At 60.2% G+C, this 12,407-nt stretch overlaps 5 protein-coding genes across 5 annotated transcripts; 2 read left to right on the top strand and 3 right to left on the bottom strand.

Moving 5' to 3' along the window:
- Positions 1 to 39: 39 nt before the first annotated feature.
- On the top strand, positions 40 to 1,780 carry HRG_05002 (set1 complex component ash2; the record flags this gene model as incomplete). The annotated part of the gene is made up of 4 exons (XM_044863473.1): positions 40 to 165; positions 208 to 467; positions 559 to 1,527; positions 1,588 to 1,780. 4 exons carry the CDS (start codon positions 40 to 42, stop codon positions 1,778 to 1,780), a joined length of 1,548 nt encoding a protein of 515 aa, XP_044722087.1.
- A 254-nt stretch (positions 1,781 to 2,034) lies between these two features.
- HRG_05001 (RING-like domain-containing protein) lies at positions 2,035 to 3,341 on the bottom strand (the record flags this gene model as incomplete). Its single annotated transcript, XM_044863472.1, has 2 exons — positions 2,035 to 2,276; positions 2,336 to 3,341. 2 exons carry the CDS (start codon positions 3,339 to 3,341, stop codon positions 2,035 to 2,037), a joined length of 1,248 nt encoding a protein of 415 aa, XP_044722086.1.
- A 538-nt stretch (positions 3,342 to 3,879) lies between these two features.
- HRG_05000 (nse1 non-SMC component of SMC5-6 complex domain-containing protein) lies at positions 3,880 to 4,869 on the bottom strand (the record flags this gene model as incomplete). Its single annotated transcript, XM_044863471.1, has 1 exon — positions 3,880 to 4,869. One exon carries the CDS (start codon positions 4,867 to 4,869, stop codon positions 3,880 to 3,882), a length of 990 nt encoding a protein of 329 aa, XP_044722085.1.
- Positions 4,870 to 6,137: 1,268 nt separating this feature from the next.
- On the top strand, positions 6,138 to 8,066 carry HRG_04999 (transcription-silencing protein clr2 domain-containing protein; the record flags this gene model as incomplete). The annotated part of the gene is made up of 2 exons (XM_044863470.1): positions 6,138 to 6,387; positions 6,442 to 8,066. The coding sequence occupies 2 exons, from the start codon at positions 6,138 to 6,140 to the stop codon at positions 8,064 to 8,066; spliced, it is 1,875 nt and encodes a 624-aa protein (XP_044722084.1).
- Positions 8,067 to 9,460: 1,394 nt separating this feature from the next.
- Positions 9,461 to 10,623, bottom strand: HRG_04998 (zinc finger domain-containing protein; the record flags this gene model as incomplete). The annotated part of the gene is made up of 3 exons (XM_044863469.1): positions 9,461 to 9,713; positions 9,765 to 10,355; positions 10,427 to 10,623. 3 exons carry the CDS (start codon positions 10,621 to 10,623, stop codon positions 9,461 to 9,463), a joined length of 1,041 nt encoding a protein of 346 aa, XP_044722083.1.
- Positions 10,624 to 12,407: the final 1,784 nt, after the last annotated feature.

Genomic DNA, 12,407 nt, shown 5'->3' with positions numbered 1-12,407 from the left:
GCCCATCACCACCTCTCAACGCGGCACCGGCGAAGCAGCATGTCCTCAGACGCCGAGGCGCCCAAACGGGAGTCGACCCCGACCGCCTCGCTCTCCTCGATCCCGCATAAACGCCCTCTGGACGAAGGCCACAGTCCCGCCGTCTCGTCGCCCCTCAACGCAGAGGTAAAACCATTTGAGCCTCAGCCGCCAGAGGACGCGTCGCAGCCGAACCGGCCCAAGCCCTCTCGGACCAAAAAAGACACGCTCAAGAAGCGCGAGGCCAAGGCCGGCGACAGCAATCCTGCAACGCCAGATCCCAAGGCGCCCCGCGAACCAAAGCAGAGCGATTCCGGCCCCCTGCGATACAAGCTAGCACCCCCGAAGCCTTCCGACTTTGATCTGCCTCGCGGGCCGATTCTCACACTGCACCACGACGTCACAGCGTCCGACGGTCGCAACATCGAATTCTTCGAGACCTCAGAACAGTATGCTCCCGACGGCCCTCTCCTGCCTCAGATCCCCCCCCCCGTCGTAAAAACCTGCGTTTGCGTGGAGCTCGTGGCTGACCCGGCGAAGCGTCTTTAACAAGAAAAACTTTCGTTACACGCACTGCATAGCCGACCCTCTCTTCCCGTCCATAATCTACTACCGCCAGACGGAGCCGGAGCCCTTTGGCCCACGCATGAGCTTCGAGGATGCCGCACCCCACGTCTTCTTCGACAAGTCCGCCCGGCACATCACAACAGACAAGGGCTTCCGCATGGCGCGGGCCAACGTGGCGGTCCGACAAGGTCGGTGCTACTGGGAGTGCAAGATTACCCGAGGCGTCAGGGCGGCAAAGGACGGTTCTGGCAAGCTCGAGGGCGGAACACACGTGCGCATGGGCTGGGCAAGACGCGAGGCCTCGCTCGACGCTCCCGTGGGCTTCGACGCGTATAGCTATGGCATTCGAGACGTCTCTGGCGAAAAGGTGCACATGTCGCGCCCAAAGGAGTTCTTCCCTCCCGGCGAGAGCATTCGCGAGGGCGACGTGATTGGTCTGGAAATACAACTGCCCTCGGAACACCTGCATCGCAAGGTCATGTCGGGAGACTACAGCCCTGCCCTGGATGCAGCGGACGACGAGCCTTCTCTAGCCACGGAAGCGCCCAACATCGTGCGCGACCGAGTGCCCATCAGGTTCAAGGCGCATACGTATTTCGAAAAGATCGAGTATCACACCACCAAGGAGTTGGAGGATTTGATGAACCCGTCCCCCATGGGCTTCGGCTCATCTTCCCAGGCACCCAATCCCAACCATCCCTCCCCCGCGCTGCGCACACTGCCCAACTCGTGCATCAGGATCTACAGGAACGGAGTCTTGATGGGAACGCCCTTTGAGAACCTCCTTGGTTTTCTCCCCCCCGCGTCGAGGCCCATGCCCCAGGTCGGCGCTCGCGAGGGCCTCGACGACGGCATGCTCGGCTACTACCCGGCCGTGAGCGTGTTCCGGGGCGGTGCCGCCGAGGTCAACTTCGGGCCGGACTTTTGGTACCCTCCACCAGAGTACGACTCCACAAACGGCGAGGTCGACATGGTGCCGACGGAGGAGCCACAGCAGGCCAGGGTCCGGGACGTCTTTGATCGCTACAGGCAGCAGATTGCCGAGGACATTGTGTACGACGTCATCGACGAGGTGGACTTCTGGATGAAGGACGGCGGCGCCGCGACTGACCGACAAGGCGCCCAGGGAAGCAGCGGCAGCGTAGCCATGGGTCCGGGCCGGGAGGAGATCAAGGAGCTGGTGCAGGACTACTAAAGCTGTTGGAAGGCAAACACTGGCCATTTTGCATTTTGGTGTGTTCGATTCAAGATACCCATGACTTTGACAGGCGAAAAACCGATCTCAATGCGCATACAGGCATGGCCTTGAGACCGCACGGCGTGACGCGCCGCTATCAGAGAAACACGTACAAGCTCATCGTGCCTTGACTAAAACAGCGCATTCTCGTAAGGGTAGGAAAAAAGAAAACAGCGCCCACTGAACCCCATTTCATCAATTCATTACACGTATCAACGACGATTCGACCCGGACGTATCGCGACGCTGGGCAGTAGGGCGATGTGACAGTTGCGGAGTGGTCGACGACGACCGCCCTGAGACATCTGCCACCCTCGGCTCGGGGGCGGGGAGGGTCGGGTCGTCGGGTAGCTCCTCGATGCGGTCGCTGCCGTCGATGGCGACCGCGGACTGCTCGCGCTCCAGGCGCACTTCGCGGCCGCGCTTGTGGCAGTACCAGAGCATGAAGAGGAGCACTTGATGGAAGACGGTCAGTCTCGGCGTACATGGGAATGAGTCAAGGGAAACGACTTACGTGTCAGGGCAACGCTCCAGATGACGTTCATGCCAATGAAGGCCGGCCAACGCGTCTTGAGCACCTCGACAATGGCCCTCAGCATGCCGACAATGGCGCCGGGCTTGGTCACCAGCTCGGCGAGGTTGTGCGGCATGAGGATGCTCTTGGCGACGCCCTTGACGCCGCCCTGGGCATCCGACTTGATGCCCTGCTTGCTCGCGGCCGCGGCGAGAATCTCGGGCGCCAGGCTCCCCGTGATCTTGTCGGGCAGCTGGGTGACGAGCTTCTGGAGCGACGACGGCAGCTTGTCGAAGCCCTTGGACAGGGTGCCGTCGCGATCCTCGACGAGCTTGGCGAGGTCGTCGTAGGCCGTGGGCACGCCGTTGACAAGGTCCTTGAACACCTGGGTGAACTTTTGGAGAAGCTCGGATGAGTCTGTCGAGACGACCTTGTTGTTCTTGGCGCTCAGGTTGAGGCGGTCCAGGACGCGGCTGAGGTCCTTGGTCTCGCCCTCGCCCTCGGCCGGCGGGACGCCGTGGGGTTCCAGGCCCTCCTCGTTGCTCTTCTTGTTCTTGGAGAAGAAGAGGGCAAACCGGCCAGGCTTCTTTTCGGCCGTTTTCAAGGCACCCGCCTTGTTTGTATCCTTTTCCCCCGCCACCTCTTCACTCTTTTCGGGCTCGCTCGCCGAAGCCGCGCCTTCGTTATCGGACGGCAAGCCGAACTCGTTCAAATAGTTGCGCGGGGGCAAGGGAGGCGCCGGTCCATCTTCGCCTGCGAGTAGCTGTTCGAGAAAGGTCTCGTCCTCGGGGCGGAGGACAGGCGGCGCCTGGAGCGCCCGGTCGTCGTCGTTGTCGCGACCGTCATCGCGACGCTTCCCGTGGCGGTCGTCCAGCCTGCCATGGGCGCGCTCCTCCAGCAAGTCGTCAGAGTCCCTGTTGGAGTCTGTCAGGCGCTTGGCCTCTTCCTTGACCTCCTTCTGAGTCTTGTGCTTCTTGATCTTCTTGTAGGTAAAGTATTCGAGCATCTTATCGTCGGCGAGCGCTGCCTGCGAAACAAACTGCGGGGAAGGGCGCTTGAGCAGGCGAGGTGAGGTAGCAGGGAAACTAGGTACAGGTCGGGGCGAAAAGGCTCGGGCGAGGCCGCTGTAGGGTCCTTTTAGATTCTTGTTGATATCAGTGGCAAGAGACGGCTTTTGTTGAGCACTCTCTCTGCCTTGTCCTTTGACATCTATAGTAGTTCTACATAAAGTACTTGCATGATGCAAGCGCCTTGCAAGCGCCTCCTTTGTGTGTGGGCTGGCGGCCGCCCGTGCACCGCCACCGAGTGATGTCATGAGCCACAGCATGCGCCCCGCTCAAGCGCCCGCAAACTCGATTTCGCATGCGTGTGCAGGTTGTGCGTGTTTCATGGCGTGCATGATGCACTTCACTGTCCGGTCAGTGGTCGACTTGCCCACATGTGGTGACCAATAGCCCGACGCGCTCATAGGTGGCCGTCTCCCCAAGAGTCGGCCGGGCTTGCAGCTTGCTGGGTATATTGGGCGACTGGACATGCCGGCTTCGTCACTCGCCACCCTCGTCTCGCTCGCCGTCACTCCGGTCCTCCTCCATGCCCTCTTGTCGTATGACATCGTCTGCCAGCGTGCTCCTCTTGCCGCCGCTCCGTCTGCGGCCCCTTTGGTACGCCTCTGTCATGGTGACGGCTCGTTCGCCGACATAGTTCAAGCCCGTCCATTCCCGGGAGCAGTGGGGGCATTCTTTTGTCCTGCGTGCTCGCCAGAAGGCTTCCTGGCAGATGTCGTGAAGCCGCAGGGTGCAGCTGGGCTCCGAGCAGCGAAGTCCCGTCGTAACAATATCCTTGCAGGCCTCGCAGAACTTGATGCGCTGCCACTCGTCGGGCCCGGCGTCCGGGTCGTTGTACATGTTCATCAGCCACGGCCGCAGCTCCAGCAGGGCTCGCGGGGTGACGGAATAAAAGCCGCTCTTGCTCTTCTCGAACCATCCTCCGTCGACGAGGTTGGCGAGGATGGTTTCCACCTCGCTGTGCTTCAGGCCCTTGTCGCTCGACACTTGCGACGCTTCGGCTGCGTCTCCCTGACTCTGCCTCCGGTTCGGCCTGGCAAACTTGATTGCCTGCATCTCGGTCATGGCGAGCACCTCCATGCGGGGCCTGTTGAACTTGTCAAACATGCCGTCCAGGGCTCGCTTGATGAAGGCCAGCTCCTCGGGGCTAAAGGTCGTAGCCAGCTGGGTCTGGGGGTCCGACGTCGTGTTTACGAGCGCGTAGATGCGTTGCTTGGTGAGTTGATGCACCGTGCTGCGGATCTCATAGTCGAATAGAGAGGCCGCATCCGAGGCCGCCTCGATGTACGCCAGAAAGTCCTCCTCGCTTACCTGGTCGGGGCGTACATTGCCGTCCCCGCCGGTCGCGGCGTTGAAGATGGCGGCGAGGATGGTCTGCGACTCTTCAAACGTCACCGTGCCCCGTGCCAGGAGAGCTTGCAAAAATGCCCGGTGGCGGTTGTCGTAGTCGTTGCTCAGCAGATCCTCCATTGGGAGCCCGGGCCTAGGAGAAGGAAGGCGGGATGTATGGTGGGGGGGGTTGGAGAATCCGGCGGCTGGGATCGCGGTGAGTTCTACTTTGGAAATGCGATCAGTGTTGACGACTCTGGACGGGTTGAAGGAACTGGGGTCACGCGTTGCGTCGCGCGTTAACCAGCCACGCGGGTTGAAGAGCATGTTGTGGCGGTGCGCTTGTCCTTTACACCCTTTGCCAAGTGGTGACTTACCTCCAGCAGCGCGCAACCGTCTGCACCTAGGTACCTACCTATCTAGTGGTACCTGGGTACAACTGCACAGAAGCACGACCGATCAAGTCGCTCGCTTTTGGGAGTCAAGTCTTGGGTATAAAGCGTGAGTTGACGCTGATTATGTGCTCTGGCAGATTGACTCCGCGGAGATGATGTATGCTGATCTGTGCACCTACCCACTCAATGGTGCTTCGTAAAAGGGAAGCATGTTTTGAAAGTTGTAGCCACTTGATATACTATTCTTTTGACGACCTGTCTCGGGAGGAATTTTGCAGTTTAATATCGCAACACAAAGGCGGAAAAGAAGATGCAAATAACGAGACCGCAGACATGTCATTTGATCGTCTCGCCCAGTCTCCGACCTGGACGGCTGCCTTTGCCTCCAGGGTAGGCAGGCGCTCTGTTGGACCGAACTAGACTGATTACTCATCTGTCGCTGCTTACAGTTGAAAGCACCAAACTCATTCAACAAGACTCACCTCCGTCGGCGCAACGTGGCTCATCTATCGTCGGTTCATTCCGCCCAGATAAATCAGAAGGAACCAATCCAATCATACCCCAACATCCACCAGCACATGACAGCCACTGCCAACGCCCTCCTTGTTATTTGGCTTGCCGAGCCCCACGGTCCCTCCCCGAGCCCGTCTTCCCTCCGCACGTGCGTCTGACTGCCGTCGACGGAACCAACAACAGGCTCACGCCAACAGCCGCACTCGCAAGCCCTGAAGCCGAGGGGCACCGCTGGGACACTGCTTCCCGGCCCTTTTAGATATGAACGCGAGCGGGAGCTGGTGATTCGGCGTCGCGGTGCGCTTTTTTGTGGCCGACTGGCGAACCTGCTCGAGCCTCTCCCCCTCCCTCCCCTAACCCCCAGCTGACGACTCTCGTGGTCAAGGACGGTGGCCTGGAGACATACTCGTATCGCGGCGCTGGACCAGGACCCCCGCGCTGACGAATACGACCCCGCTCACCAGCTCGTGGCAGAGGACGAGACAGGACCGGTGAGCAGCAATGGCCGCCGAAACAAAGGACTTTGATGTCGTCCGAGTCGGCCGAAGCGACGGCGCTGATTCCGGCCCGGGATACTGGCCCGTGGCGGCGGCACCAGCAGTCAATGCAGCTAAGAAAACGGGCAAGGATGTCGCGCCCCCTAGAGCCAAGGCGCAGATGGTTCGCCTCGACGAGGACGACCCGAGGTTTGTGGAGTGGAGGATCAAGCTGGGCATCTTGCTGAAACAAGAGCTTTCGCCCAACCCCGAAGGTGACATCTCCGGCTCCGTCTACGCGCCTCGATCTGCTGACCCAGGAGATCCAGAAGGCAACCCCTGGTATGTCCAATTCCCTCGGGGATATTGGTTGTACGAAAAGTCCAAACATCTCTGGGTCTCGGGGTACCCCATCAAGGCAAAGCTTTTCAAGACGCCGCAAGAGTTCGGCCTCCACCTGATCTGGCTTCTGTCTTCCTCCATGGACTACACCGACTGCTGCTGTATTCACTGCAATTTGCCCACTCTGGCCAAGAACCCCTCTGCAACCGACGCCGCCGCCCCTATGCTGCCTGCCAGCGCTGCGCCCTCCAAGGTTCCAGTAGCACCACCCAAGGTGTCCCCTGTTCCCTTGCCGACTCCGGCTGGACAGCTACCAACGAAGCAAACGCCCGGCGGGCAAAGCTCACAACCCTCGCAACCAGCGCCGGTTTTGCAGAATGCTACGGAGCCGGCCACGGCGGAGCCTACAGGCCCGGCGGCACAGGCACCTCCACAGCCCCAACCCCAGACCCAGGCTCCGTCCTTTATCCCAGACCAAGCACAAGTGCCGACCCAGAGTCAAGCTCAGGCCCAGACCCAGGCCCTCCCACCGGCACCAGAGGCTCAGCCGCAAGCTCAACCACCAGTTCAACCATCGGCGCAAGCGCAGGCTCAACCGCAGAACCAGTCTCGTCCGCCAGCCATCAAGTGGTCTTTGCAAGCCCCCTTCCTCTTCCGCGCGGGCGAGCTGGTTTGGTACCAAAACGTAAACTCATGGCGCCTCGGGGTGATTGCGGCTCCCGGTAACGAAAGCTTTCAGCTGATCCCCATCGGCCACTCTGCGGCAAAGCAGCAAAACGTGACCAAGGTCTGCAAGGAGATGCGGCCGTTTCACGCCTTTAGCGTCCCCGGCGTGATGCTCCCGGATCTTCAGAACAAGGTGTTTGATCAAGTCCCCTGGGAGAACCTCTTTCTCCTGGCTGGACAAGACAGGGCGAAACGGAATAACCTCATCCTAGATGCATCCAAGATGGCCGCGTCCAAGATCGACGCGTCCTACTCTCTCTGGTGCCCCCTGTCCGAGGACGTGAGCGCCGACACGATGCCCTTTTACGGCTGCTTCTTCGGAGCCGAACGAATAGAAATCGGCGACTGCGTGCGGGTCAGGCCGCTTGCTGGGGATGGGGGCTCCCCCAACGACTCGTCTGTCCTTGGCTTGACCGGCATCGTCGTGCGCAAGGGGAGCCCCGGAGCCGTCGTCTTCCGCGGCAACATGTACCAAACGGCAAAGGAGGGCGAGGACTCACCGGGCGTCGTGCCGCTGGAGAACCTGCCCCTGGCCCTGCAGGACGAGACGCGGTGGCGGTGCCAGGTGAGTCCCGAACAGCAGTGGCGCTGGGTGCTCGCCAAGGAGAACGTGGTGCTGGAGGAGCAGGCCGTCAGGGGCCGCTTCTACCCGACGCATCGGCTGATGCCCATCCTCAACGAAGCTGGCTTCAACGCCGCCGTGGCCGAAGGCAACGTCGAGAGCCAGTACCCGTTCCTAAACAACAGAATGGACGGCTCAGGGGGCTACATCGGGCACAAGGCCAACAGGCGAGAGACGCTGGGCGCCTCGGTGCCGGGCGACGCCAGGTTCGCGATGGAGCCCCTCATACGAGAGATGGGGCGCCCCGCGAGCGGGTCTGAGTAGGCCCCCCAACCGCCCCTTCAACGGTCCGTGATCTCAAGAGACAAAGGGGGGCTCTCGCCGGCTGTGCTGGAGCTGCAGCGCGAGCACCATCGGCCCGAGGAGGAGCGACGGTGCAGCGAAACGGCTGCGCGCCGGGGCTGTGTGCTGTTCAGAGCAAGGGATGGGACACGGAAACGGCGTAGCGACGGCAGAGCGCATGGGATGTGGACATCATTTCCAAGCGTCTGCCACGCTGGCCGCGTTGTATTGTAACTTGGTGGCGACTTTGACTGCCTCGTCCTCGAGTTCCTTGCGGCTCGTGGGCACGCCGAAGCGGAGACAGCATTTGAGAGACAAGTCGTGGGGAACTACGTGTAACCGGCCTACGCACGTCGTCCAACGGACCGCCGCTGTCAACCATCTCAGCCCGACAGCACACCTTCCAGGGATACGAGGGCAATCCACCCACTTCCTTCCACCGAGCAATGGCAAAGTTGACCAATCTATGCGCATAGTGGCGACGGGAGAGAGGGGAGTGCCACGAGAACAGAGGCACTCTAGCTCCCGACAGTCACGAACGAGTATATGCGTTTTCCAGCTACCAAGCCCTTTTACAAGTAGATGCCTTTTTCCCTGAGAACGACTCCCGTCCGGCCGCCGCCTGCCCCGTCCGGCCGCCGCCTGCCCCGTCCGGCCGCCGCCTGCTTGTAGACTTGCCTCGCCCTCGGCGTGTCCAGCCCCCGGGTCTCCTTCGACAGTCCTTCAACCGTCCCTCGAGCAACCCTCGGCACGCTTGAGAGAGTGCCGGCCGCGACACGGGCGCGCGAGCTTGAGTCTCGCCTGGGCTGGCGACAATGCGACCGAACACTTGACGTCCGGCACAGCAGTACTCCAATCCCTCTTCAAAAAGGGTATTCGGAATATCATAGTTTTGTCATGCTTCGTGGTCGTCGTTGTCGCTAATATTCCAATCATGTTGCAAGCGGAAGAAATGCAGCTCAATGCCAAGGACGAAGGAATAGAAAAAAAGTAACAGAGTTGGAAGAAAATGAGAGACAAGGTTGAAAGGGGAAGAAAGCTGACTGTAAATGCATTCGCCGTCGTTGATGACGAGAGAGATCAGGAGCGTTTCAAGTCATGGATTGGTCCCGCGCGTGCTGTGCTCGTAAACTTGGCGGTAGATTTGATCGAGTCCGTCAATGCCTATTTAGGCGTAGGTACTGTTTCATCGCTGTCGTCATGTCATGTCGGTCGAGGAACGAGCAGACGCCAGGCTGGCTCTCACGCTCTCTCGCACCCTCATCTCGTGGGGCGAGCAACCGCGACACTGTCCCGTCGGGACACTGGCCATCTCATCAATTCAGGCTCTCGCTGGGTGTCCAAGACTTTCGCTCACTGCCGCAACTCGACGCGTCCTAGGCGATTTTGAGTCTGTCTAGTTTGGCCTGGATAATTCTCAAAATCTCGGGGTCTGGCTCTCGTTCCACCTTGCGCGGCAGAGCTCGAGGCGAGGCCTCCGACTTCTCGCGGCCACACTTCTTGCAGGTGGTTCCGTGGTCTGCGCCAACCGGGTAGAGGGCTTCGCAGCGTTGGCACTCATAGCGAGGCACGCTGCTGGGGCCAAAGGCATCGCCTGGATAGCCAAAGGGATACTTGTCCTTCTTTGGTCTGGAGGCAACGGGTTAGCTAGCGTTTCCCGGTGGGCGGTGGCAAACTTACGGGTCTCTGGGACAGTCGGTACAGCGAATGTGGGCGCAGGCTTGGCATTTCTTGACGCCTGCCGTGAAGAGCGCCTGGCATTCATGGCAGGTTCTTCGGACGCGCTGACGGGGCTTCTTCTGGTACAAGTCCTGGCCGCCTGTCTTGCTCGGTCTCTTGAGCACCATTCCCCTGTTGCTGTAGGTGTAGTCGGCGATGAGGGGCGGGTTCTCTTTGTTGGCTTGGATCAAGGCTGCTCGCTTCTCCCGGCTGGCCACCTTTTCGGCCTCGGTGCGCTTGGGCGGGTAGCGGGGGCACTTTGTGCAGCGGGGATGCTGGCAGCTGGGGCACTCCTTGGCCTGGGAGAGAGCGGTATTGCACCTGTGGCATGTGCGGCGGACGCGGATGCGAATCGGTTTGTCTATGCGAAGGACCATGTCATTGGGCGTGGTCTTGATCCAATCGTCGGCATTGATTTCCAGGCCATATCGCTCGGCGAGCTTCTTGGCTCGCTCCTCGAACAACTGAGTTCTGGCGACTTTGGTGACGCCCTCCATATCCTCGTAGCGTGCTCGAGCTTCGGCAGCCTTTGACACGGGGGGTGGTGGCTTGCTGCCCAGGGGTCAGTCCTGGCCAAGAGCGGTGCATTGACGATGGCCAGAAAAAACCAAAGGGCATCCTACCTCAAGGCATCTGGCTCCGCTTTGGTGGGAGGAGGTTGGAGAGGTGCGCTGGCGGCGGGCGGCTTCACCTTGGACGAAGGCGAGTCGCCCCTTCGCAGCGCAATCTTGACCCTGGAGAAGACGTTGCCGAAGCCTCTGCCCTTCTTGGCCGGGACATCCTTGGGCGCCGAGGGGGACTGCTGTGCCGACGAGCTCATGGTGTCGATTGCCGAATGAGGGAGAATTGGTCGCAAAGTGCCAACCAAAGCTTGAAGGGACGCACAGGGTCGTGACACGACGCTCAAGGCAGGTCAAGAGCAGGAGTTGTACACCGCTGAAGGCAAGGGAGAGAACCAGTCGCCGACTCTGGGGTTTCGGTGAAGTGATGTCGTGCTGAAATGGCACTTTGGACAGATGGAGGAGGAAGAGAAAGAAGAGGAGGCAGGCGGAAGACGACCGAAAGGCCTCTGGAAATGTGTTGTAGACGGTCAAGGTAGCGGCGTGGCGGGAGAACAGGGGGGGGGGTTGACCAGGGCGGGGTGGTCGGTGATGAGAGGAGAGGCCTCTGCAGCCCGGCTGACTGAGCAGCAGCAGATTCACACGCCGTGGCGAATGAGACTGCGAGTTGACGGTGAGGTTTGGAGGGGAAGAAAGGAGAGAGAAGGGGGGGGGGGATGGGAGGAGGATATTAGATGGTTTGCTCGCATAAAATGTATAAAGTACGCGCGGATAAAGATTAAGCTGCAGCAATGGGAACGGCGCGACGAGCGGCGGCGGAGGAGGAGGAGGAGGAGGAGGAGGAGAAGGAAGTGGTGGAGGAGTAACTTGGGGTGGTAGGGGGCAGAGTGGATTGAAAACGAGGCGACCGGTGAGAGCTTGGCGACGAGACAAAAACGACGACGAGACCCTGGAGCAGCACTCGGTACCGGGTACAGCGCGGGCAGCCAGAGGTACCGACGGCCGCCCGTCAAGCGCAAGGAGACGGAAAGGCAAAAGCACCGGGTACGGCGGGAGGCGGGTACCTGGAGGCTGTGTCTCCGGTACCAGATACCAGGTACATAGTACCTATTTCTTGTTTTTCTCCCCACACGGAATAGAGGCAAGGGCAGATAACATATGGAGAGCGGGTTTTGCCTTTGGGAAAATGCACCTACATGTGCATACAAAGTACTTGCATTAGACAGTCAGTTATTAGCGTCGCACCAGTTTGAGCAGTCGCAGGTACCGGCAAGTCGAGGGTGGGTGGGGAGCAGGATCCCGTCAGTCCCCGAGGCGCTGAACTGCTACAGATACACCCAAGGTGGTGGAGGTGGTGTGTGGTGTGAGGTGTGTGGCATGGATGACGAGAGAGCCAATGTACTGTACAGTACGGCAAGCGATGCATGTCTACCATCGTCATCCAGGTGCTGGGACGCAGTGACTGGCTGCGGCCGGCAGAACAAGGGCAGAGCAAAGAAGAGGCATTCACGCATGTAAATGCTTCCCGTAAAGCACTGTACGGTAGGTACCTAGGCACTAGTAGTGTGGAGTACCTACAGCCACAACTCTCGCTGCTCTGTTTTGACCGCATCCCCACCGCTGAGAGGTCCACTGTCCACAGCGCCGGAAAAGGGCCCAGGGGGTGTGGGGTAGGCGGCGAGCGGCCCGCCGTTTAGTACAGGTGGGGCCACGGGCTGCCAGTGCGGAGGGGGGGGGAGGAGGGAGTCCCCCGGTTTGCAGTGTTTTCCCTCTTGGTTTATTCTTCTTTCCCCTCGAATTTGGCAGAGGAAGCAGACGACAGAGACCTGTTCCAACAGATGCAGGTGGGTGAGTGGTTTGGCTCTCGGCCAACCCACGCCATGTACCGTGGTAATAATACCTCCAGTACTCGCTGCGGCCATGCATGCAAGACAGTCCATGGAAGAAGCCACTTTTGCCCTCGACATGTCACGCCGAGAGAGATAGCCCGTACTACTCCGTAGTCGGCACTGCTGCTTTGCACAAGCCACCGTAATCCGCCGCA

Source organism: Hirsutella rhossiliensis (genome assembly GCF_020360975.1).
Source record: "Hirsutella rhossiliensis strain HR02 chromosome Unknown scaffold00004, whole genome shotgun sequence".
NCBI lineage: Eukaryota > Fungi > Ascomycota > Sordariomycetes > Hypocreales > Ophiocordycipitaceae > Hirsutella > Hirsutella rhossiliensis.
This window is presented reverse-complemented; position numbering and strand designations above follow the sequence as displayed.